This window comes from Euleptes europaea, chromosome 7 (assembly GCF_029931775.1).
Source record: "Euleptes europaea isolate rEulEur1 chromosome 7, rEulEur1.hap1, whole genome shotgun sequence".
Taxonomy (NCBI): domain Eukaryota; kingdom Metazoa; phylum Chordata; class Lepidosauria; order Squamata; family Sphaerodactylidae; genus Euleptes; species Euleptes europaea.
Genome location: NC_079318.1, coordinates 13,401,897 through 13,429,324, shown reverse-complemented (window position 1 = coordinate 13,429,324; position 27,428 = coordinate 13,401,897). Strand labels below are relative to the sequence as shown.

General features: G+C 41.8%; 1 protein-coding gene across 3 annotated transcripts in view; it reads right to left on the bottom strand.

Annotated features, from left to right (window-relative positions):
- The window catches only part of SCAF8 (SR-related CTD associated factor 8), a 110,732-nt gene that overhangs the window by 65,369 nt on the left and 17,935 nt on the right, over positions 1 to 27,428 (bottom strand). For 2 of the 3 annotated variants that reach the window (XM_056853266.1, XM_056853265.1), the window contains exons 2-14: positions 26,857 to 26,940; positions 24,868 to 24,912; positions 24,228 to 24,389; positions 22,837 to 22,993; positions 20,559 to 20,689; positions 19,406 to 19,582; positions 11,616 to 11,698; positions 10,689 to 10,803; positions 4,772 to 4,903; positions 2,558 to 2,670; positions 2,242 to 2,435; positions 544 to 644; positions 331 to 444 (exon numbers count right to left, since the gene is read on the bottom strand). In XM_056853266.1, coding sequence (XP_056709244.1) covers positions 331 to 444; positions 544 to 644; positions 2,242 to 2,435; positions 2,558 to 2,670; positions 4,772 to 4,903; positions 10,689 to 10,803; positions 11,616 to 11,698; positions 19,406 to 19,582; positions 20,559 to 20,689; positions 22,837 to 22,993; positions 24,228 to 24,389; positions 24,868 to 24,912; positions 26,857 to 26,940 — 1,608 coding nt within the window. The remainder of the gene's footprint in view (positions 1 to 330; positions 445 to 543; positions 645 to 2,241; positions 2,436 to 2,557; positions 2,671 to 4,771; positions 4,904 to 10,688; positions 10,804 to 11,615; positions 11,699 to 19,405; positions 19,583 to 20,558; positions 20,690 to 22,836; positions 22,994 to 24,227; positions 24,390 to 24,867; positions 24,913 to 26,856; positions 26,941 to 27,428) is intronic. The other variant, XM_056853267.1, reaches the window with a different exon arrangement.

Below are 27,428 nucleotides of genomic sequence, written 5' to 3'. Positions count from 1 at the left end.
CTAACAAATGAGTTTGACACCCCTGCCCGACAGCATAATAATCAGTTTGACTTTGCTTACATTTTTGATTTCCTATTCAACTGATATCCTATTTGCTTATCTCTATTATCCCAATGGCATTACTTAGTGTTTTGTTGTTTTCATTTTGGCAATGAAAACAACATTTATCTGCAAATATTGCCTTCACAAGAAAACTGTTCCACAGAACTATCCAGGAATACATAATTTTCTCATTACCATGCACATTACAATTCATGATAATATAGCCTTCTTTATATGTAAAAGCATACAATGAAAAGTTGTACTGAAGAAGTGCTACTGAAGATGTACCTTAATAATTTTCGATCCAATCTTGTAAGACCCAGAGCTTAATTTCTGAAGAGCACGATATGCATCCTGTCTATGAACCATGCAGACATACGCGCAACCTCTAGGAGGAATCATCTATAAGGAGGAATGATAAATTATGGCAGCATGGAAATTAAAATGTACCAAGCCCAAATAGTAGCATTTTTAACAGTAAAGGATTATGACTTCACTTACATTTATAGATTCTATTTGTCCAAATTCCTCAAATAAATTTGTTAAATCTTGTTGCGTGGCTTTTTTGTCTACTTGGCCAACCCAAAGCGTAGTACTGCAGACTGTTAAAACAAATTTTGTATAAATAACATTTGTTTTTATTACATTATAATATACATTCATTTAACTTGGAATCTTTTTTCCTGCCTTTAGTCAAAGGTAAACTCAAGCTGGAAATTTATCAAACCATTAAATAAAGCTGTTTGATTTAAGTGATAAGTAAAAGACTGCTAGCGATCTTCTAATAATTAAAAAACAACAGATATAATCCCGAAACAAGGACTGCCAAAGTTTTGAACTCAGAATGGAGAGTATGTTTTCAGTCATGTAAGGGGCTCATAACTGCACATCAAAAAGGAAAGTTTTAATTTAAAATAATCAGAAACAAAAAGATTCCCATAGTAAGTACTGCTGATGCAGCCTTTACAAAGGCTTTTAAAGTCCAACTCAATGCATGTAAAGGTGTTGATTATCTCACAACAGATGGTTACAAGAACATGAAAAGTTACACAGCAGAAACAGACCAAGTATGTCATTAACTTTCCCCCTTGAATAAAGAATTGCAGCTTTTTTCAGACTTCTTGGCAATATAACTGCCTATTGTTTTGACGCGTACCTCCATTAATCCTAGCTAAATATTACTCATTAATGTGAAGGTGTCAAGATGGCATCTGTTACAAAGAGCCAAACTTGATTGCACCGTGACAGACCTGTTAAATTAAGTTTGGCATGGAAGCCACGGTGCTGTGGATACTCATGGAGAGATCTAACATACATCATCAATGGGCCAAAAGGAAAACTGAGCCCTCTCTTATCCTGCCCATCTTTTTCACAACTGCAATATATGTGCTGTTTTATTACTGTGATTCAAGTAACTCCATCAAGGAGAAACTACTAAGGTGCAACCATTCCAAGGTAAAAAGTGTATGCACAGGAGGTCTGCCAATGTTGTGCTTTAAATCACACCTCAAATATACTCCCTCTACATAAATTCAGCAGCATACTTGCTGTCAGTGGGTCTACTTATTGGTTCAATAAGCATCCTGGACACTAATTTGACATCTTCATTGGTTTAAGAGTGTTGATTTAACCAACACCCAATGTTGGCCTTTACTGCAGAAGTCTGTGGTATGGTATTCCTGAAAAGGTCAAGAAGGCATCTTTCCTTCTGGTCTTCAGGAAATGTTGTAAGGCTGAACTTTGTTCAGGATTTTTGAGGTGATGGCAAAAGTTTGGCTGGACCTGTGCAGTACTACAGTCAGGCAAGTCAAAGGACTGTAGTAAGAGGGGAAATGAAAGTGAAATTGCCCTTCTCCCTCAGCAGAATAGCTCTTCTGGAAGACAGAGACAATTTCGTGTTCTTCTCCTCGTCTTTGCAGCTCCCCAACTTACATGGCTGTTACTTAACACAGGTCCTGCAACTCCAAAAATCAACTTTCTGGAGGTGAAAAGTGACTGGTGGTGGTGGTGGGCATACAGCAAACATCTGATCTTTTTCTGGCCACTCCACTGAATCTAACCCCAGATTTGCAGAGACCTAAACTGTAGCCAGGGATGGCTTGTTCTGCAGATTTTTGATCCATGCAGGCCTAGCTCTTAAGCTACTGGTCATAAGGATTATGTTCTTTAAATTGCAAAGCGAAAGCAAATGTTACCTACCACTTAGTGTTTTGGATCGTATGGGAGGTAACCCTTTTTTCTGTCGTTCTTTCTCCCTTTCTCTAGCTCTTCTTTCACTGGAATATGACCTCGAGGATTTCCTTTTTCTTTCTCTTGATCTAGAGCGGGAACGTTTTCTATGTTTACGCTTTCGAGAGCCGGATCGTGATCTGGACCTTCTTTTTCTTGGGGATCTATAAAATATTCATTTTAATAATGCCACCAGAAAAAATGTTCCACAAGAAAAACACAATTATATTTTTTAAAAAACCACATTAGCACAAAAATATCTGGACTGGGGAAAAAGTTATACAACCTTGAACGAGATCTTGAACGTGTTCTTGATCTTGAAATAACTGCTGATTTCTTTTCCTCTTGTTCGAAGGCTTCCTGTTCAACAACTTCTTGCCCTTCATCTATATCCATGTCCTGAATATATAAGAAATTAGATGCTCACTTAAAAGAAAAGGAAAATATGTTGACTCTAATTTAGCAAGAGCAATTCATTTAAGTAAAAAATTATCATATGAAGTGGTTGTATACAAACACAGACACACACACAATGGTTCTGTGGGTAAAACTCTGTATTCAGTGTTGGGGTGTTCTTGTCATATTTACTCAACACGAATAGTATGGCCACTCTGTAATAAATAACTCAACTTTAATATTAAAACAACATGGAATGTAAAACAACATATATTCTCCTAACATAAATAACATCTAGCATGGAATGTAAAGCAAAAACACCAGTGTTTCTCCACACCCAGTGTAATTATATCTATATAAACTATTAAACTATATTTAAACCTATTTCATATTATCAATACAATATTATAAAATGTTAAAAAGACAATATATATATTTTCATAGATGGCTTGTCGCCTATATGAAGTGTATACAGTAAGATTTTGGGGGGCATGAACTTCAGAGAGACATAATTTCTTATGTCTTTAAAAGCTTTCATTCTGCACTTCAGCAAAAGCAAAATTATAACATAATACATACAAGAACTCCCTCAAAAATTTTATAAACACACAACAATAACAATTTAAACAAGAAGTCAGACAAAGAAGTTAACATTAAAACTCTACAACCCTCAAACGTCCTCTAAAAGTTTTCTGGAAGTCAGAAGGATGATGAAACGAGGAAGGCTTTACCACGATGGGGCCACCACCAAAAAGCCTTTGATTGGAAAGTAGCTCTGTGAACTAGGGAGGAGCCAACCAGAAGACCTGCTGCATTTGAAGAAGTGAGCAGCAACTCACAAAATGTTGTGAGCTGACCAGAAATGTTGTTAAGTCTTTAAGATGTTACTGGACTCTAATTCTTTTCTTCTGCTACAGACCGACTGACATGGCTACCCATCCTACTGCAATAAATGAAGGGCGCACACAGATATATATGGGAATACATGATCCTTCAAGAATGCGGGCTCAAGATAAAGAAGTGCTTTGAAGGCGAAAACCAGCACTATGAATTGAACCCAGAAACAAGCAGGTAACAGATGCAGTACTTTTACTACAGATGTTTTACGCACAAAATGATTTGCCCCAGTTAAACACGCGGTTGCTGCATTTTGGACCAATTGAAGCTTTTCAGTTGCTTTCAAGGGAAGACCCACAGATAGCAAATTACAACAATCCAGCTTTGAGTTTAATATAGCATGGATCAAAGTGGCTAGGTTGACTGTGTCGAGCAGAGGTGCTGGTTTTCAGGCTAAATGCAACTGCAAAAATGCCCTCTTACAGCCCATTCCTGAACTGAGGCGTACAGGGACGGCGGGGAAGAGGCACCTCTTCCTATGCCGTTTCCCTGACGCTGTTAAACAACAACAAAAAAAAGCCATTTCGCGGCTTTTTTTTGTTTTCGTTTACTGGGGTTTTTTGCCTCATTGAAAACAGCGAGGCTACGCCTGCTAAATAGCAGGCGAAGCAACGCTGTTCTGACCGCCAGCGAATGTGGCCCAAAGGGGATAGGGAGTCGCCTAAACAGCGGCTCCTCCCCCCGGCTGGCCCCCGGAACACCCCCCTGCGACGAAGTGGCCTCTCGATGCAGTTGCCGGCGCCACGGAGAGGCTGCGCCGGCGGAGGGGGGAGGTGCAGTCCCGTGGTGCTCAGCCACCGGGACTGGCCTTGCCGCTGGCGTGAATGCGTGTAATCGCGTGGTTACATGCATTTAGGCCGGCAGGAAGGTTACGCTGCCTCCACAGAACTTTCAGCCCCATTCTCAGGAATGGGCTGTAAGCTACTGCCATCACCTATTTTTCCAACAAGAAGGTCAATGCAACAGGACTCTTGAGCTTTTTATTAAGTCAGTTAAAGAGACACTCAATTCATGAAAAACATGCAGCAAAAATTTCTACAGAATCTCAGCCTTACCAACCAGCACCACCTCTGTCTTGCATGAATTTAACCTCAACATGCTTTTCCTCAACCATCTGACAACAGCATCTCGGCACCAAACCAGAACTGAAACAGCAGCTTTAACCAGAGCAGTCATACTATATTAACTCAGAAATTGTGAGTTTCACCTGTTGTTGAACATCCATTGAGTTGTCAAGGTTCGTTTCAACTTCTATAAACTGCTGGTGGTTACTATCTTGAGAGGGTGATGCAGATTGCTCAGAACCAAAATTCCCTTCTTGGGTTTCCTCAGGGCTTGCCTGCAAAGTAAGAATACATGGCATTAATTTTCTTGAGCGGAAAATGTATGTAAAGTATCTGTAGTAGTATAATTTGCATAAATCACTGGAATATTTTTTAATTTTGGTAATTTTTTGTTTCTGCCGTCAGTGAAATAGGCTTAAGTATCTACAATTTGAATGTGGCTTTCCTTCAGCCCTTTCAGTGTTATAATAGCTACTTCGCATAGCGAAGCAATTCATATATACTCCCAAATAATAGAATTTTGTGGTACTCAAGCCCATCCTCCTTCTAATAAAAGGACCAGCTCCTCCTCGTGGTTCAACCAGGAGTGCAGCAATCAAAAGAAAGAGCTCAGGGATACATTCAGATTGGCCCATCTATCCGAGGACCCAAATAATTTCACTACATATTTTGAATGTAAAAAGAATTATCAGACTCTAATCCAAAAGAAAAAACAATATTTTTCTCAGGACAAGTGGGATCACCTGTTTAATGCGATTAAATCTAAGAACAGTAGAGCCTTTTGGGCAGCTGTATTGGGCTCTCTGAAAAATAAACCCTTCACATCTGAACCTAACATCAGTCCTCAATTATGGGTAGACCATTTCTCCACACTATTTAATATAACGGCTGTTCAGCTGTCCAACTCTGACGATATAATTCCGGCTAATGTCCCTCGGTGATTACCTGTGAAGCCTGATGAAATAGAAAAATTAATTATGAATTTAAAGTCAGGTAAGGCCCCCAGCCCTGATGCCATTCCGGCGGAACTATTAAAAAGCAATATAAAATAGTGGGCTCTCCCCTTAGCTAACCTGTTTTCGTTATTAGATCTATATGGGATTCTTCCAAATTCTTGGTTAAACTCTTATCATTATTCCAATCTATAAAAACGGCAACCTTACTAATCCAAATAATTTTAGGCCAATTAGTTTACTTTCTATAATTGGTAAGCTCTATGCTAAACATCTTGAGCTCTGGTTGACTGAATGGATCCAAAGTCATAATATCATTAGACCGGAGCAAATTGGTTTTTCACAGGGCAAATCGATTGTAGATCATTGTCTGACTTTTACTTTTTTGGCAAACAAGTATATTAATACTGGTAGGAAAAAACTATACGTGGCTTTTATAGATCTACAAAGTGCCTTTGATAAGACTGATCGAGATATGTTATGGAGTAAACTATCTAGACTGGGTATGGAGCCCTTTTGTTTCTTTTGAGGAAATTTCATGTTGCTATATTATGCCAAATTCGATATTCGTCCAAACGTTATTTAACTGATAGGATTCCTATAACACTTGGTGTTAAACAAGGCTGTATCCTTGCTCCCCAACTTTTTAATTTGTTTTTGAATGATTTGGCAGACAGACTAGATTCCATTGACGGTCACCCCCAAAGCTTGCTTGTTGCCCATCTCCTTTATTATTGTACGCGGATGATACTGCATTGCTTTCGATAACCAGGGTCGGCCTGCAAAGATATCTTACATCATTTTATCAATACTGTAACGATAATAAGCAGGCAATTAATTATGCCAAAACTAAAATAATGGTTTTCTGTAGAAGTTGGCGAACAAAGAAATGGTCTATTGGAGGTATAGAAATTGAACAGATTAAAACTTTCAAGTATCTAGGTGTTACGTTTCAGCATAATTTAAGCTGGAACTCTCATCGATCTCATGCAATCAATTTGGCCAAACATTCAGCTGTTCAGATATCACAGTTTTTCTTTGCTAAAGGTAATCAATATGTTCCGGCGGCAATTAAATTTTTTAATGCCAAGGTGGTGCCGCAACTCTTATACGGTTGTCCTATTTGGATCACAGCTCTCAATCCAACTATTGAGAGCATTCAAGCCTCTTTTCTACAAATTCTAGGAGCCCCTAAATGCATTTCCTACCTAGCTACTTGTGCAGAGTTAGGCCAAATCTGTATTAATACCAAGGCTTGGATTAAAATCCATTTTAGATCTATACCTGACAGTCTTCTAACCTATTTGAAAAGTGATCCTTATAGCCCGCAGTGGTCCCAAGCTATTCTTCAGAAGTTGGCTTGTATTGGAATTGATTTTGACTCTTTATTACTTTCTGATGAAAGATCTGCTTTTCGAGTAATCAAGCAAAGGCTTCTGGATCATGACCTGCAAACCCTTTTCCCTACTAAGGCGTATATATGTTCACCTGCTTTTTTTGGCATTTCTAGCCAGCTAAGCTCTATGGCTCATTATTTTCATAATTTAGTTGATCCAGACCAAAGAAGAGCTTTTTTCTTAGCTAGTATGAATGCCTTTCCATCAAAGGTCCTACTAGGTACATTTAGTCACATTCCATATCAGGAGAGACTCTGCGGCTCAGGATCTCCAGATTCGCTTATGCATATTATATTGGAATGTCGCCTGGGTGAGGGCCCTCGTAATGACTGTCTATTAGATTTGCTTGATATCGAAATAGTCAATAATAAAAGTCGAATGTTATTTGCTCTACTGTCTGATGCTAAGCCTGAAACAACTGCTTCGGTTGCAAAATCTTTGGTAACGTTATTGAGATGGGGATTCATGAAGCCCATCTAATATTTTAAGTTGCTGTTGTGATTGTGGTTTATCTAGTGAATGGTCAATGATTATGACTATTATGGTTTATTGTATATCACAGTCTGGCTGGATGGGAAGATTGTTTTAACCTTTTGCTTAATTTCAATAGTGTGGTATATTTTATATTTATATATATTATATATATTTTGTATTTATTTGTATTTTATATATTCTGTAGATTTCTAAGCCTGATAGGGGCCCTGGTCTGTTCATCTTGGGTTGGTGTGATTTGATTTTGATCGTGAGAATCTGTACGAGATGTCTTTTGAACTATGCCTATTAAAGGTTAATGATATATGTGTTATAATAGCCATTAAATTGAATCAGAGAATTATAGAGTTGGAAGGGGCAATACAGGCAATCTAGTCCAACCCCCTGCTCAATGCAGGATCAGCCTAGAGCTTCCCTAATAAGTGACTGTCCAGCCTCTGCTTAAAGACTGCCAGTGAGGGGGAGCTCACCACCTCCCTAGGTAGCTGATTCCACTGTCGAACAACTCTTACTGTAAAAAACTTTTCCCTAATAGCTAGCTGGTACCTCTCCAACTACAATTTAAACTCATTATTGCAAGTCCTATCCTCTGTTACCAACAGAAACAGCTCCCCACCCTCCGCTAAGTGACAGCCCTTCAAATACTTAGAGCAATCATGTTCCCCCTCAACCTCCTCTTCTCCAGACTAAACTTTCCCAACTCCTAGGGCTTGGTCTCCAGGCCCCTGATCATCGTCTTCGCTCTCCTCTGCACCCGCTCCATTCTGTCCACATCCTTTTTGAAGTGGGACCTCCAGAACCGCACACAATACTCCAGATGTGGCCTGACCAATGCTGTGTATAGTGGAACTATGGCTGTTACAGCACTAGGTATTCCCAGCGATGTATCAAGAGTTTGGAAATGTTAAAAAAACCACTTTAAAAGCGTTTTTGGATGCCACGGTTAAAAAATGGTTGAAAGACATCTTCCCAGCTAAAGCGGTCAAACAAAATGCGAACAGTATTTTTTATAACAGTTTCAAACTCTTAATACATTGGTGGGAATACCTCGTGCAGTAACAGCCTATGACATCTTGCGATTTGAATGTTATGCTTCTATTGATGCACCTCAAGATCACATGAGGTTTTTTTATCGCTGCGTCACACTGGCTGCTCATATTTAACTTATGGTCCACTCATACCCCAAGATCTTGTTCACACACACTGCTACCCAGAAGTGTATCCCCCCCATCCCGTGTATCTAAAATTAACAATTTGGAATGTGTGTGTGTGTGTGCTGTCACTTCCAACTTATGGAGACTATGAATTAATGATCTCCAAAACTTCCTATCGTTAACAGCCTTGCTCAGGTCTTGCAAACCGAGGGCCATGGCTTCCTTGATTGAGTCAATCCATATCATACTAGGTCTTCTTTTCTTGCTGCCTTCAACTTTTCCTAACATTATTGTATTTTCTAGTGAATCTTGTCTTCCTGTAATGTGACCAAAGTCTGATAGCCTCAGTTTGGTCATTTTTGCTTCTAAGCAAAGTTATTTGTCTTCTTGACAGTTCTTGATATCCATAAAATTATCATCCAACATCACATTAAGTTATATATTAAATGTGTTTTAAGCAGCAATATTTGGTGACACCTAGTGGCAAGACTGTTCAGGTTCTTAACCTGAAGAGAGGGCCTAAAAACTAAAAATGGTTGTTCAAGAATACCCGTATGTGTGCATAAAAAGTGCCACATTACTTCTCACCATATGATCTCCATTCTTTCAACAAAGTTTGTCAGTGCCTTTTCACTGTTTCTGTACATACTGAGGACTAGTTGTATAGTTTTGCTAATTCTTTCATATTACTTCTGCTCTCAGGATCTTTCACAGCTCTATTCCTTTCCTGCTCCGCTTTCCTAGATTACTTTCATAAGGCACCCAGATCTTCCTTCTAATATTTCAAAAAAGCTATAAAACATGTTCGTTTGATCCAGAACAAATGAATGCAACTATAAAGAAAAGTTAGCAACTAATAAATGCTTCTTTGAGATTTTATCTGGACTATACATATTTTACACCAAAGTAATGAAAGGCTTGTGCTCTGATTATACAAACTAACTTTATATAAATTTGTTTCACTTACATAATTATTTTTTTCATTACAGATGAAAGGGAAAGTTTTTTTAATTAACACTTTATGCAGCACTCTCGGCTCCAACCAGTTTTTGAAAATTGCTCAAGAAACAATCAACTTTCTATATTCAGATTAAGGGCAATGAAGTGGCTTCCTTCACACTGAGCAAACAATATTGTTATTGACATAGTATTGACACAGTATTGGGTCATCACAGTAAGATAATAAGAAAAATAGCTATAATAACAAAAAACTGGTACTAAAGAAGCAGTGAATAGGACTGAAACAAAGAAACACTCAAGAGTTTGGGAAGGGAATATTTCTGCCATTTTGGAAGCACTCCCTTTGACCTAAAAATCACACCGTGAGAACATTCTGCACAATCTAATTGTTCATGACAATGACAATGAAACCTTTAATGGCATAATTATTATTACAGTTGTTACAAAATAATCATAAAACCTAATATCAATAAAATGAGCTCAAAAATCAAAGGTTGCATTGTTCATATTTTTATTATGGTGAGAGGCTGTGGCTCAGTGGAAGAACCTCTGCTTTGCATGCAGAAGGTGTCAGGCTCAATCCTTGGCAGCTCCAGTTAAAAGGATCAAGCAGTAGGTGATGTGAAGGACCTCTCCCTGAGGTCCTAGAGAGCCACTGCCAGTTTGAGTAGACAATACTGACTTTGATGGACCAAGGGTCTGATTCAGCATAAGGGGGCTTCATGTGTATTAATATTATTATTTTGATCATTTGCGCCTTGGGTGTGATAGCTGCCTAAACTGGAAGTGTTATTGGAGTGCAGAAAATTTTATGTTAACCCTTTAAACGTGCTAAAAGATTCCTGCTCCTGCTTATTAATCTCAAGGAATTGCTTCTTAGTGGCAGTGGATGAGAGGTAGACTTTTCAAAAATGAAAAGGTTCTGGTGTAAGGATGGCTATTGTGCTTTTAGTAACTTTTCAAGATTCTGCAGCTAATCAGTTATAATGAGTTTCTGTTTCTGATAAAGAACATTTAAAAGGTGCTATATTTTCTGACTGGGAGCAACACTAAATATTATAAAAATCAGTAACAGTAATTGTCCAAAAGATAAGAGTCTTGTACCTTTGCAGGTTGCTGCTCTAGAAGCTGCTGGCGCAGATGTTCTAGGTTTTGTTGCTGCAATTGTTCAGCTAGCTGATGAAAAAGGGAGTTGTTCACAGACTCCGATACAAGAGGCCTAGAATAATATAATTAGAACAATCAATTTATATTACTTCATGGAAACAATCTCATAAAAAGGTTTCCTATCAACTGAAATTCATATTGTAGGTTAATATTAATTTGGTTCTATACATACTGGAAAACAACTAGTCAAAAAAGAAGAATCAACAACAATAACAAAATATTATGCAAGCTTTTAAGTCCCCTGGAAGTGTGCCCCTATACCAATGACTGGCTTATCAGAAAACAAGAGAGAAATCCCAGTGTACAACACAATACTAAGCACAGGTCATTGGAATTAAGACAGGTTACAATTTTTTTTGTAATTGCGGGACCAATTCCGAAGGAAATGATAACCCTATCTTTAAAAATAAGAGTAAGGAAACCAAATGTATGTACATAATTTACACACGTAAATTTAGCTCAACTACATGTATAAACTTAAATGAAAGTTACTACGAAGTAATTGTCTAGCTAATTTAATTTGGCAAGCTGTTCTGAACATTAAAAATGCACAAAGATTTTCTTGTAATTTGCCTTACTCTTCAATCGGACAGTAAAGAAAATCTTGTTTTCACTTGATTTTTTTTAAATGCATGAGCCTTGAATTAAGACATTTAGAAAAGTATCATCCAGTATTTTAAAAAGGTAATGATTATATAATTCATCATAATGGAAGGCATGTCAAAATTGCCTTTCAAAGTTTTCCTAAAAGAAATCTTGGAAAATATGACAAATTAGTACATAGATTCCACATAAAAACAAAATGACACTTTCTGCACAGTTTCCAAATAAAGTGTGGTTCTAAATTAGAACAATAAATCTTACAGCTGGGAAGTTGGAGTTTCTTTTTTAGGCTCTTCATTAATGTCAGCTTCTTCCCCAAAATCCCCAAACCTGTCCATCAGCTTCTAGGACAAAATAAACCAAGCATTAGAAATTCACTATGTGTACACCATTCTTTGGAAGAGAGAACCCATTAGAATATGGTGTGCTAGCTAAATCCATGAAGCTGCCTTCTACAAAGTTATACTATTGGTCCATCTAATTCAAAACGCTGACTAGCAGTGGTTCTCCAGGAATTCAAATACAAAAAGGTCTTTCTCAAGACCTGCTACCTGAGATTCTTTTAGTCGTAGATGCCAAGAATAAAAACCAGGAACTGCTGCATGAAAAGTATGAACTGTACCACTGAGGCTGTCCGTCTCTATATATGTGATGTAAATTTTTAATTATTTCAGATATTTATTTGATACATACATCTGACATTATAAAATAGTAAATTACAAATTAGCTATAAAAACGAGCCTTGGTTACTTACCAGTGAAGGCTCCTTCTGCTCTGGGAGACGAAGGCCATCTTCAGCTCGGGTTCTTGTGCTTGCTTATCTGGGAGGCAGGAAACAAAAACTGCGGCCCTTCCTGTAACCGGGAGGAAGTAGCCCCTCCCCTCTCCTATTAGTCCAGTATTTCTAGAGCTTTGACTTTGATAACCCTAATTTTTAATTTTATTTATTTATTTATTTTTTAACAGGAAGACCGGACTGTAAACAACAACATTGGATAACGTATAACGGAACGCAAAAACAAACAACGGCAAGATGCTCATTTAACAACATAATAAAAAATCAAGGACTATGATTTCTGTGTTGTGTGTGTTTGCTGAGGAAGGTACTAAATCATGAAGTATCCATTTTAAGTGTAGGAGGTATTAGAGTTCCTGATTGGGAGGGGAAGATGGCCTTCGTCTCCCAGAGCAGAAGGAGCCTTCACTGGTAAGTAACCAAGGCTCGTTCTCGCTCTGAGAGACAAAGGCCATCTTCAGCTCGGGATTTGCAAGAGCTTATGAATCCGGGTGGGTACAATTAAACCTCCTTGACACACTGCAGTACCTTTTTCCCAAAGGTAGTGTCCGCAGAAGACAGTAAGTCTAGCTTGTAATGCCGAATAAATGTAGAGGAAGACGACCACGTGGCTGCCCTGCAAATTTCCTCTACCGAAACCCTTCTGGCCAAGGCAGCCGAGGTAGCTGCGCTTCTAAGAGAATGCGCCGTGATATTAGTGGGCACTGGTAGGCCGGAGGCTTTATATGCCTGAACAATACAGCTTTTGATGTTGTAGCTGATGGCCGCCCTGGACATCGCCATACCCTTGTTTGGAGCTGTCAAAGTGACAAACAGTGAGTCGGAAAGTCTAAGGTGTTGAGTACGCTTTATATATATTTTTAATGCTCTTCTGAGATCTAGAGAATGCCAAGACCTCTCTCTCGGAGAGGAAGGATCTGGGTGAAAGGCTGGGAGGACTATGTCCTGTTCCCTATGAAATCTCGTGTTCACCTTCGGTATAAAAGACGGATCTGGTCGCAGTACTACTCTATTTTTATGAAATATACAAAGGTGGGGAGCTACCGACAGTGCCCCCAATTCAGAAACCCGTCTGGCCGAAGTTATGGCTGTTAGGAATAGGACTTTTAATCTGAGCCACTTCAATTCTACTGTTCTAAGTGGCTCGAACGGAGGCTTAGTAAGGGCGGTAAGAACTGTGTGTATTCTCCAGGTCGGGAATCGGTGCGACACTGGAGGAGATGTTGTTTTGACCCCTCGAAGGAATGCTTTAACGTGAGGATGGTTTAAGATCGGGTATCCGGATACCCGGGGTACCAGCGTAGCAATAGCTGCTAGTTGCCTCCGCATGGTGGCGCACCGAAGGCCCAGTTTATGGCCTTCTTGGAGAAAGGTTAAGATATCCGAAACCCTAGGTTTAAGGGGATCTACTGATCTGTTTCTGCACCAGGAGTCGAAGACCTTCCAAGTGGCATTATAAATGCGGATGGTAGATGGTCGACGTGAAGCTAAGATAGTGTTTATGATATCTGGCGTGTAGCCCAAGTTCAGAAGCCTTTTCCTTTCAACGGCCAAACGGTCATCTTGAACCACTGAGGGTCCGGGTGGCAAACTGGACCCTGCAGAAGCAGGTCGTGACTCACGGGGAGACGCCAAGGCTCCCTGAAGGACATCTCGCGAAGGGCCGGATACCAGGGGCGCCTTGGCCAATCCGGAGCTACCAGTAGAACTGTGGCCTTCAGAAGCCGGACGCGGCGAATGACCCTTGGAATTAAGGGCAGGGGTGGGAAGGCGTAAAGGAGACCGGCCGGCCAAGGGGACATCAAGGCATCCGTCGCCTCCGCGGCCGGATGCTTGTAGCGGGTGAAAAAACGTGGAAGCTGGTGATTGGCATTGGATGCAAATAGATCCAGTACCGGGATCCCGAACTTTTGGGTCAACTGATGGAACACTACTGGATTGAGCTCCCACTCCCCTTCGTCCAATAGTTGGCGACTGAGCCAGTCGGCCTGTACGTTCAAAACACCCCTTATATGCTCGGCTGTCAAAGACTGGAGATGATGTTCCGCCCAATGGAGAATCCTCGAGGCTTGTTTGTGCCTCGACCGTGACCCGCCCTGCTTGTTTAGATGGGCTTTTGTGGTCACATTGTCCGTCCTTATTAGAAGATGCTTGTTCTCTATCTGTGGGGCAAAATGTTGTAATGCCATCCAGACTGCTTTCATCTCGAGAATATTGATACTTTGACCTCTCTCTGATTGACTCCAGAGCCCCTGAGCTGGTTGGGCCCTGAAGGTGGCCCCCCACCCTGACAGACTGGCGTCTGTAAAGAGTTGTTCTGGAAGATCGTGAATGTATGGAAGACCCTTGCACAGGTTTTTTGTGATTGTCCACCATGATAGAGACAGGCGTGTTGCCTTGGGAAGAATAACATTCCTGTCTCTTTTCATCATAATGTCTTGTTGGAACTGCAGGAGGAACCACTGAAGCGGCCTGGCATGGAAGCGCGCCCAGGGCACTGCAGGGATGCAGGAAATCATATGCCCCTGCAGTTTTGCAAGAGACATGAGTTTGGACGAAGGCGACCTGATGGCCTTCCTGGTCAAGGCTGCGATCTTGAGAGCCTTGTCCAAGGGAAGAAAAAGAGCATTCTGAGTGGTGTCTATCAACACCCCCAGATGTAACAGAGTCTGAGTAGGCTCCAGGTGACTCTTTTTCTGATTGATCAGAAAGCCGTGGTTTGACAGAAGCTTCAGAACCAAGGATGTATGTGCTATGCTCAGTTCTTTTGATGGAGCACAAATAAGAATGTCGTCCAGGTACGGGTGTACCTGGACCCCCTGGGCTCGCACTAACGCTATCAAGGCTACCAGGACCTTGGTGAATACCCTCGGGGCTGAGGAAAGCCCGAAGGGCATGGCCCGAAATTGGTAATGGCGGTCCTGGAAGGAGAACCTCAAGAACTTGCGATGCATGGGATGCACTAGGATGTGCAGATAGGCCTCGGTGAGGTCTATCGAGGTAAGATAAGCGTGGGGACGTAGGGCCTCTCTGATGGATTTCAGGGTCTCCATCCTGAACCGCCTCTTGATGACATACCTGTTGAGGAACTTGAGGTCCAGGATGGCCCTCCAGTCCCCGTTCCTCTTGGGGACTGTGAAGAAGAACGAGTAAATTCCGCAAGAGCGTTCTAATGGCTCTACGGTTTCGATGGCCCGAATGTTTAATAGGTGGTTTACCGCCTCCGCAGTGCGTAGGCGCTTTGTTTTGGACAGAGGTCGACGGAAAGATACTGTGCGGTTTGGAGGGTGACGTGCAAACTCTATTTGATACCCCTGGGATATGACTTGTGTCACCCAAGCGTCCGACTGGACGTCTGACCAAGGAGTAACAAAGTGGGCGAGGCGCCCTCCCACTGGAAGAGTGTTGGCGTCATTGTTTTGCTCCCTGGCGGGAGTTGAAATTTTGTCTGTCGGAGCTGGGCTGTGAAAATCTGGGCCGTGAGAAACGGCCCCCCTTCCGAAAGGAACCCCTGGGCTGCGACCACTGGCCTCTTCTTTGGTCATTTCGAAAACGCTGGAGTGTGTGAGACGATCTGAATGGCCCAGAGGAACCCCTGTTGTCCCTGCGGAAGGTCTTGGGCAGGGCCTTCTTTTTATCCCTCGTCTCTACGAGGATGGGATCAAGTTGGTCTCCGAAAAGTTTTCCTCCCTGGTAGGGGAAACCCATTAGTTCTGCTTTAGAATGGGTGTCCGCCTGCCAGGGGCGGAGCCAAAGAGCCCTCCTAGCGGCTGCCTGCGTGGCAATAGCCCTAGCCGAAAAGGACAGGGTGTCCAAGGTAGAGTCAGCAAGGAAGGTGACAGCCTTGAGTACACGGGACACACCTTCCAGCGCCTTCCTGTTGTCCTCAGGAATCAGCTGGTTAAGTTTCCGTGTCCAGACTATGGCAGCTCTTGAAATAAGAGCAGAGGTAATTGAAGCACTAACTGCCAGTGTGGAGGCCTCATGGGCTCTTTTAATCGCCAGTTCCGCTTTTCTGTCCAGGGGATCTTTAATAGGCCCCATACTGTCTCTGGCCACCACGTCGTTTGAGTGAAGCGCCACAACAGGGGCCTCCACTAGTGGGATCTGAAGCATTTGCGCAGATGGTTTTGATAGTGAGTAAAGCTTTTTTGAAACCGCAGCCACCTGTTTTGAGGCCAGAGGCTTTTCCCATTCAGCTTTAATAAGCGTAGAGAAGTAATCTGGGACTGGTATGGTCTGAGAGGGAACATTGTGTCTGTGGAAAAACTCCTTCGCCCCTCTAAGTTTGTCTGGATCTTGGGTCTCAGACACCTCAGCCAGATCAAGGGCTGCTAAAGTTTTAGAAAGAAGATAAGGAAATTCATCTTGGGGAAAAAGTCTAAGTTGTTTCTCCTCTACTGGGGGAGTCTCTTCCCCTGAGGAGAACTCGCCCTCCTCTAATTCTTCGTCAGAAGAATCTGGAGACATGGATACATTAGTATTGGAAGGTGGAGGGGCTTTTCTGGCCACTTTGGTTGGCCAGGGAGTTCCCTCCCCCCCTTTGGTGACATTGCGCTGGAGATTGGAAGGAGCACCTTCCTCTCGAGTAGGCCCGTCCCCTTGCAGGGAAGGGGCCGGGGAGACCTGCAGAGCCTGCAGCCCTTCTACAAACACGCTGCGCACTAACTGAACGAGCTCTGCCCTAAGAGCTAACAGTCCCCCTTCTCCCCCCGCCCGTCGCGCGGTTCTGAACATTACCGGGCGCCGTCTCCGCCTCTCCGGCTGTCGAGGTTTCCCTCACTCCGGCCCTGGTTGGTGCTTGCTGCGGTGAGAGAGGGGCCGCCGCGAGTTCACCCCTGTGAGCTGTTGCGGCTGCCGGAGGTGCTCCGCGCCCAGCGGACGCGGCCTGGAGCGAAACCGCCGCCGCAGAAAGCGCGACATCCTGGGAAGCTTCTGGGCGGAGCGGGGGGGGCATATCGGCCGAAGCCGATGTAGTAGCCCGGGGCGCTATGACAGAGAGGCTAGGAGCCGCGCCTTTTTCCTTTCCGTGCGTCAGGCTAGCAGCCTCGCTCGGATCCTTCTTCTTTTTCCTCAGCGCTGCGGTAGAACCTGCGCTTGTGGTGCCCTTGTGCTTTTTAGAGCCCTTATTTAAATTAGTTGAGGGCTTACGTTTCTTTCCTGAGGAGGAATCCGAAACGTAACTGCAAGATGGCTCGGCCAGATCATCGTGAGCCGCAGTAAGTAAGCCCGGCACTAAATCCTGGGACGAGATGTAGTCGTCTCCACGGGCCTCCGCCATTTTGTTTTGGCGGGAATCCGCAAGGCCTAGCCGAAGCTTGCAGCCAAGGGGATTCTGCACAAGGCAGAAAAAACAAGACGAACTGAGGGAACAAGGAACACCAAAACACACAAGGAGTAAACAAGTAACAGTGAAATTTTGGATCTAAATCTTATATTTGATAGGAGCGACTAAGGAACACTGCTCTCCCGTCAAAGGCAGGAAACAAAACTGGACTAATAGGAGAGGGGAGGGGCTACTTCCTCCCGGTTACAGGAAGGGCCGCAGTTTTTGTTTCCTGCCTCCCAGATAAGCAAGCACAAGAACCCGAGCTGAAGATGGCCTTTGTCTCTCAGAGCGAGAACAGGATGCCTAGCAACAGGGACTTGGCCACCCTTGACTGGCAGTGGCTGTGGGCAGTGGAAGGTAGTTGATCATCTGGATGGCTGCCATGATGATGGAAACATTAAAAATGGTGCTGGCCCCTCAGTTGATCAGTGGCCACAGGGAAGGTGAAGCACCATTAAGGCCACATAAAGGTAAAAGTCCCCTGTGCAAGCACCGGGTCATTCCTGACCCATGGGGTGACGTCACATCCCAACGTTTACTAGGCACTTTGTTTACAGGGTGGTTTGCCAGTGCCTTCCCCAGTCACCTTCCCTTTACCTCCAGCAAGCTGGGTACTCATTTTACCAACCTCGGAAAGATGGAAGGCTGAGTAAACCTTGAGCTGGCTACCTGAAACCAACTTCCATTGGGATCGAACTCAGGTCGTGAGCAGAGCTTGGACTGCAGTACTGCAGCTTACCACTCTGAGCCACGGGGCTCCTAAGGTCACATAGGAAACCTAAACTCTTGTGAGGGACTGAATGCTTGCAAAAGGCCAGAGTGCTCTATGGGGCCTGCCACTCAAAGTGCTGCATGCTCTTTGAAAGGGCTGGAAGGCCAGCCAAGGAGAATATTTGACCATCCACTCCTATAAAGCATGGAGTGGGAATGACTGGAAGGAAGAGGAGCTAGGTGTTATAAACCTATTCCTTGGCTAAGATGAGTTCATGGGTTCAGAATTGGCCATCAAATTGGGCCTGGAGGGACCAGGCCGATCAGCCTTGGACACCCTCCCCTCCATATAAGAGACTGATAAATATATAATAGCACTTTTTAGATCTACAACTTATGACTGATTTAGATGTAATTGTAGGCATGTTCAAAACCACAAATTACCCATGGAGAGTGGTCCCAAGCAGCCAGGTACATTTATACATCAGGGATCTGTATCTAAGTGTCCACAGGCACCAGTGACCTGTTTAAATATGGGACTAGCTGTGTGGGTGCCCTCAGGGGCCTAATTTTGTATTTCAAGATCAGACTGTACAAATAAATTGATCGGCAAGATGCCTAGTTCTATGTAATACAGTAATACCTAGAAAATCTGTAATACGGTAATACTTTTAAAAAGTGAATAGTTTTTACTGCAAATAAAACAAGGGTCCATCACTCCAAGCTATACATGCAGTTTCTGAAATTTGATTTAAAAATTGGCAAACACAGCAGCAAATGGAGCAAAGATTTATCACCTGCTTCTTGGAACTGGTAATAACATCCAAAACACCCACCATGCCTCTCAGTGTGGACAATGCGTTTTAAGATTCAAGCCCTTATCCCTCCCAAACTTTTTATCTTTCTCATTTCTTTCTTGCTGGCCACTGGCAACGTCAAAGCCAACATCTGTAGGTGTGGACGACCAATGGTTTTAAAAGAAACAAAAATATCCAACATATCATTTCTGAAACATTTTAAATAAATCCTGTCATATTTCATAACAGTGAGATTAACATCACAAAGGTTTAGAAGATATTACAGTTCTAACTGTTTAAAAATAAAATCAGAGTTCTGATACGCAAGTAAAGGAAACAAAATCCACACAAAAAAAAATTCTGTAAAATTCAGGATTGAAGAAATACTTTGCTGCTATGCTAGCAAAATAACTTCTACCTTGTTAAAAGAGACACTTTGTTCTAGTGGATTTAGTGTGTTGGCGGCGGCGGCGGCAGCTGTAAGTTGTGCTGTGAGGGCTTGTAACTGAACCACAAGACCAGCATCCAGCGCCTGTAGCAGAGACGGCTGTGGCTTCTGCTGTTGGACTTGCAGGGTCTGTATTAACTGCTGAAGCTGGAATTGGGGGGTCGGGGGTGGCGCGGGAGGAGAGGAAGAAGTAAACTTGCAATTCAATTTTTTACTGAACAATGAATGAATTCTGTGTTAAATATCAGCTCTGACATAGAGGTATGCAGCATCTCCACTTACAGGCTGGACTTCTGACGTTTTCTCTGGCAGAAAAGGATGGTAAAACATAAAAAACGAAAGCACCTACAATACATTATACTCAAACCATCCAAGAAATTTTGAGGAAAAAAATACAGTGTTTTTAGAGATGCAGTGTAAATAACAAGGCACAACACAAATACTGGATTCGTATGTCCTAGCACAGATTATAACGAGACACTTGCTGGCATTCAATTTCACATTCCAGACTGCCTTTGACAAACAAGAGAGTCCAAGCAGTTTTTTTTAAATCTGAGAATATCTATAGGTCACATAAAAACAGGGTTGCACTTGTCGAAGGCTTTCACGGTCAGAGTTCATTGGTTCTTGTAGGTTATCCGGGCTGTGTGACCGTGGTCTTGGTATTTTCTTTCCTGACGTTTTGCCAGCAGCTGTGGCAGGCATCTTCAGAGGAGTAACACTGAAGAGAGACACTGTCCTTCAGTGTTACTCCTCTGAAGATGCCTGCCACAGCTGCTGGTGAAACGTCAGGAAAGAAAATACCAAGACCGCGGTCACACAGCCCAGATAACCTACAAGAACCAAAGGGTTGCACTTACCTGTAACTGTTGCTCATCATCATGGTTTCTGTGCAGCCCCGCATTAGGACTGTGTGTGTGCGTGTGCAGGCCAGCCACGGAAAAGATTTCCAAAAATTTCTAGTAGACTAGGAGCACTTCTCCTCCTTCTGGCAGTTAACTGCCAAAACGATCACATGACCAGGAGGAGGTCACATAAACTATACGTAGCAGTGAAGTTGGATTATTAGGCAATTCCGGATGGAAGCATTTTTTAAAAGCCACACATGCACGTTATTTTTTACCTGTTGGCCTTGTGGACTCTGGAGAATCTGTGCTACAGCAGCAAGGGTGTCTGTATTCGTTATCTGAGAGACCCAAGGATCAGGTAAGCCTTGGACCACGTTGGCTGGTGTAGCAGGTGTCACAGGCGTGCCTAACAGTTTTTTTTTTGGGGGGGGGAGAGAAGCAAGAAGTTATCTTTGCATTTTTATCATTAGAAATAAGCAATAAAAAGCAGATATAAATCAGCCAAAATGAACTTGCATAAAAAACATTACAAATATTACTTTTGATGTTCCATGGAGGGCTAAGATTTATCTGACAAAGATACTTCCTGACTGCTTATAAGTGATGGAACCTAAACATATTCCACACCTGTGCTGAGACTACTGTGAAGAAGAACAAACTACAAAACAAACAACCACACTATCACTGGCTGAACAATACAGACAGAAGCAACGAATTCACTGCCTGAAAACTACCATCCAAAAAGGGCACTTTGTTATCATCAAATTTGAAGTAAGGAAGTTTGACTGTCACCATCTATTTTCCCATTTCTGTGTTTATATTGCTACATACATGCATAAACATTTGGCATGACTTAACTAAGCAACTGACCAGCTCTCTGTTGTTTAGTATAAATCATATGCTCATCAGTCTTCATTAACCCTGTCTTCCCAGGAAGTCCAGCTGGTATCAAGCAATGCAGCTCTCTCAATGGCTACTCTGTCTGCCTGGGGCCATGCACCACATCCTGTCCATGATGAATATTTGTAGGGCCTCTAAGACCTAGTTATTCTAGGAGACTTCGTTAAGAACTGAGGATGGACAATCAAATCTGATTTTGTTCTGATGGGACATTTCTAAATTTGTTGAGAAATGATTTTTGAATTTGCTATATAAGAACATAAGAAAAGCCATGATGGATCAGACCAAGGCCCATCAAGTCCAGTAGTCTGTTCACACAGTGGCCAACTACCGGTAGGTGCCTCTAGGAAGCCCACAAACAAGACGACTGCAACAGCATCCTGCCTGTGTTCCACAGCACCTAATATAATAGGCATGCTCCTCTGATCCTGGAGAGAACAGGTATGCTTCATGACAAGTATCCGTTTTGATTAGCAGCCATGGATAGTCCTCTCCTCCATGAACATGACCACTCCCCTCTTGAAGCATTCCAAGTTGGCAGCCATCACCACATCCCAGGGCAGGGAGTTCCACAATTTAACTATGCATTGGGTTGTTCCTCTGGTAACATATGTATACTAATTTTTAAATGTGACACTTGTTTTTAAAGCCCATTAGCTGTGCTGAGCCTTTGGGAAGAGAAGCACAGAAATAAGCAAACATGTTAACTAATTATATCATCTATTTGTTTCATATAAGGTGTTCTTACTGTAGAATCTATGCCTCCTGATCAACTAAATATGATTTATCATGCTACCTAAGAGCAGATCAAGATAACCAAAATAAGAAATGATCATTGCTATTAAGGGTACTCAATATTGATTTTTTAAAAATTAAAATAGACATATATGTGAACACACCAGGAAGAGCACAACAGCAATAAAATAATTTTAAATTGAGGTGTGCATTTCGCTAAAGCTGAACCCCCCCCCCCCGAAAAAAGGCTTTTTAAAAAAACCAGCAAAAAAATGGTGGCAATTAAACAGAGCCAAAAAAAGTAGATCCCAAATAAAGCCAATTTTTTTCAGCATTATTCGGGGCTACTTTGGCCCCACTGCCATTTTCCCCACTCCTTCCCTCCCCCGCTTCCTTACCTGCTGGCTAACTCCTCACTACTGCATGCCACTTCCAAAGTGCACATAGAGTTCGGAGGCGGCAGGTCGTGGCAATTTGAATCATATCGATGCTTGCTGCCTCTGAAGTCCACACAGACATCGGAGGCGGCAGGCCGCAGTGATCTATGCTGGGCCAACACCAAAGTCCACACGGATTTCAGAGAGGGCAGGCAGCACAGAACTGAACGCTGGGCTCTAGGAGCCCAGTGTTCAGCTCTGCACCACACATTTTTTTCTGGTTTGGGTTTAATAAGCCTGAAAAAAATTAATTTTTTCAGAAAAGCAGAATCCCCTTTATTTGGTTTTTTGAAAATATCTGTGTTTATTAAACCCGAAAAATACTGAAAAAGGCGCACAGCCCTAATTCTAAAATCACAACTATAATTTGCCTAATTTTGTCATGAGAAGCCAATATTTGTTTTCCAAATAACAGCAAGACAGATTTTGAATACTGACAACATTTACTAACATAAAAATAAAACAGAATCATTTTTGTTACCTGGTGTATTGTTACTCATAGTAGCTGTTGTGCCAGGCAAGACAGGGGTCACGACTGGAGGAGGAATTCCTGCTGCCATATCTAGTAGAGGCTGAATAATTTCACTCCTGAACACATTATTCTTCTGCCATAAATTTAGTACTCTAACAATTTTACTCTGAAAGGAAGACAGAGCAGCACAAAGCTTAACAGAGACATTAACAGAGACAAGTGTCTTTATGATTTAAAGAGATCTTGGAAAAAAGTTTGAAAGCCCACATGTAAGAGTGGATCTTTTTCAAAAAACTATGGTGTGACTCATCAGGAAAATTTTACAAATTTGTGTCCTTCCTCGCTCTCATATTTCCCTCTTCCATTTCCAATTACTATAACAGTAGCTTGCTGCAACGTCCAAATCTGGTAGCTGTAATCATCACTAATCTCCATACCATGGTTTGCCTCCGATTTGGAATTTAACACTAAGCCAAAGTTTGTCCAATCTGGACATCCTTGTAAATACAGCAACTCAGAAATGGAAGCAATTGGTACATGGGAGAAAAGAATGCAGCACGCAAGTTCATAACATGTTCCCAATCTTTCAAACGCTGGGTTGTAAGACCACTGAAATGACACCAATTTGGTTCAGTGAATGAAGCACTAAATTCTGATCTGGAAGACACGGGATGAAATCACACTTTGATCCTATTACTGATAATACAATCCTAAATAAAAGTAAATTTCATGGAGTTCAATGGGAATTACTCCCAAGTAAACCATTCATAAGTTGCGATGGGGGGGATGGGGGTGACACAAATATGAAAAAATAACATAGCAGTGAAAAGCAGAAGCTTTACACCCTTTCCCTGCCTTATGCCATCCCCCCTACCCAGGTAAAATCTCACTGCAGCCATGACCACAACAGGTAGCTTTAGGGAAGTCACCCTCCTAGCTACGTACACCCCCTCAACTGTCATCCCAGGATAATAATATTGGGACTCTAGGGTTGTTGTAATGATTCCTGAGTTGATGTAAGTGAAGTACTTTGAGCACTCAGCAAAAACATTATAAAAGTATTATTAATGTTCACCATACAGCAACAATGTAGGAATCACAGTCCAGAAAATTCAATCCTACAGAATTTCTACACCAATATCTAAAATATTACTATATAACTTTGAAATCAATATTAGAAGAACATTAGTATAGAGTGCTAATCTATGATCACCAGCAGACCCTTTTCTACAGAATTTTTGTCAAGATTATATATCTTTTTTCCACTGATATTATCAAACAAAAATGTATATAAATATAACTTGGTCTATTCTAGCATTAAAAAGAAATTTACAAAACTTTAATGAATGCTGTAGCTGGGTTATTTACTTTTAGAGGAAAAAATGTAGCAGCCAAAATACCTTGTCATCCCCAGGGCAACGATATAAATTCTGGAAGGTGCTAATGATGTTATTGCTAAACCTAGGAGCAAATACATCTTTTTCTTGCCCAAACTGATGTCGAGACTGTCGAACAATAGAGTCAATGACATACAAGCCAGGCACCTTGTATTCCGGTTTACACTATAAAAGAATACAGCAAGAATGATCTTTTGTATGCAAACCATTCCCCGAGCATAGTTTACAATATAGGAATCTAAACAGTGCAATCAACAGATGGATAGCAATTCGCATGTACTGACCCAGACACATTTCTCTATAAGAAGCTCAGAGTTATTGCAACAGTGTAAAAATATTCAAGCTACTTTTCTAAATGATACATTATTTACCTTATATAAAATGGGGTTTTAGTACCTTTTCCCAAAAAAATAAAAAAGAAGAAAAATAATAATAATGTATAACCTGCTCTTTCATAGGACTCCCAATGGTCGCCCATTCAGATTCCTAATCAGGTTCACACCCCACTTAGCTTTAGTAATAGAAAAAAAATCTATTGTTCTCCAAGTATTGAATTATGTATATTTTAAAATATCTATAATACATTGGCTTGAAATTACAAATTTTTAATAGAAAATCACAACATAGCTCTTAGGTAATTTACCTTCTGAATGAATTTCTCAACACTCTGTACAACATGCTTGTAGAACTAAACAAAAAAGAGAGATTTTTATAGCAGAATACAATTACAGAAAGTTCACTTTTCATTTTAGCAACTTCCCTGTAAATTCCCTGGTTCAATCCAGTGGAGTGTGGATGCAGCCTCCAGGGGTAGAGAACTCTCACAGGGCTCAGGAGACTGTTTTCCTGCCCCCACTCCCCCATCCACGCAACGGAACAGGCTGCTTGAAGGCCTGCTTTAGAGAAGGGCTGGGCATGGGTCTCACACCTCATCCAGCCCTCCCTCTATTAGAATTACTCATAGCCCCATTTTCTGCAATGCTGTCTTGTACCTAAAGTGGGGGGAGGAAGAGAGGAAAACAGGGTTCTGTTTATCTCTGTGGACTCTACTACCCATGAGCACTGAGACCAAAGTTGACATGAGCCACCTTCTTTCTTCCATATGAAAATGATGTATAATTCCTTCTGTTCAACGGTTTAAGCAAGTCTAAGAAATAGGGGGCAAATTAAAATATGCTGCTTCTTACTTAGCTGTCAACATAAAGCAGTTTCTCTTGTTAATGCAAATGCGTAGCAAGTCTGCAGTGCTATAAATATTTTTAACAGTTCTGACTACCTAACAGTTAAGGTACAAGGCAGGCATGTATTAATAAAGAGAGAAATATTTTCTTTTGGACGAGAAAGTCTGGGGTCCTTGAGTAGGGGTAGTTATCACTGTTTTCATGCTGGAGGTCTCTTATCTATTGCCGAAGTATCTGACTGCTTTGCTCCTCCAGCCAACTGGTGATGTCACACACACACAGGGGAACACTCCTGCTCAGTAGGGTTTCAAGGCACAGAACAGAAGGTAAACTTAAGGGGCCATACAAAATGCCCCTTCTGGGCCATCAGTTAGCCATAATTCTTTAGATTACTAAACAATGTCTGCATTCAGGCTAACATTCCTTGAGGTACTACAATCCATCTGGTCACAACGACAGAACTAGCAGTTTTAACGAGAGAGAGAAAAAACTGCTTTATGGTAAGACCATAGGAAGTGCAAGAATGTTTAGACAGTGACAACGTAACAGCATCAAATAATCTAAAACAGGGGTGTCAAACATGGCCCGATGGCTGGATCTGGCCCCTTGAGAGCTCTCATCCGACCTGTGAGCCAGCAGAGGAAGCCACCCCTCCCCAGTCCCAATCTGGGCTGGTGAGACATGGCCCGGCCCGACCAAGTGAAACTTATGTCTCATCCCGCCATCGTAACAAAGGAGTTCGACACCCCTGATCTAAAAGACACTGCAAATACCCCTTCCCCTTATTTGTCCCCTCCTTCACGACACTGTGGCAAACTCAGCTTTCAGTTAGGTAGAGAACAGAAAAGGTGACAGATGTCAATACAGCAGCCACAATACAGTGAGTGGTTCCTTAACTGCTACTGCTCCTTCTGTGCTCTTCTTTATTAACTGTTAATTCATTTTCTTCGATTCTGCAATAGGCAAATACTCTGACTTGCAGACTCTCTCTCTCATTTCCCAGGGAAGTTTAATATGCCAGGAAGTGGAACAGGCTTGAATCTGGTCCAGATTTACAAACCACATTCAAAACTTAGGATGCTAATATCAACTCTTTACTCAAAATGTACTGATATAGCTATAAAATGTTTTGTCATCAGCCTATGCAATATATTGTAAAAACTTCAGTCAAGCTCCCAAATGTGTCTAGAAAATCCATATTTTAATCAGTGCATACATACATCATCTGATGCCATCGAAGGAACTATAATATAGCCAAAATGGGCATGATATTTTGGCAACTACAACCAGTGAAATTTAACCAAAGAGTAAAAGTGCATAAAACAGAGCAGATGGACCGCTTGTATGACTTACAACTCTTTCACATGTTTCAAAGCAACTCTATTGTGCTCAGAAATAAAAATATCGTTGCCAACATCAGAATGCCAAATTATTCTATCAGTGTAGAGTACCTTTATAGCCTTGATTGCTGCCTTGGTAATCTGGGTCATTTTAGCTTTCGAAATGGGAGGTTTGTAGTCATTCAGCGAGTACAACTGAAAGAAAAAACAGATGTTTGTAAACAAAGATGGAAAGAAAAATCTGCCTTTAAGCTTTATAAAAGTTTAAAAGTTGTATACATGCTTTCTCAAGTTTTAAAGGTCTTGGGCTCCTTAATGCTTGGAGGGTAAGAGATATTCAACACTACACTCCTGGATTGAATGAGCAGCACAGTACAGACCAAGACAAACACCTGAAGTGAAGGCAATGTTAGGATTTGTTGATCTGGAAAGTGGTAGACGATATCTCTCTGTTTCATTCTGAAGGGCAGAACCCCCAGGCAGATAGCAAAACTTGTGCAACAGTGGCAGTCTCAACTTCAATCGATGGCACCGCAAAGCCAGGGGACTTCCAGATTCGTAAAAAAATTCAAAATTGTCAAATGAATTGGGCGGTTAACCTCCAAAAAAAACTTTATTGCAATGACTGTTGTTGAAAATGTTCTGGCTGGAGTTTGTGTGCCACTGGGCAGAAGCCATGCCTC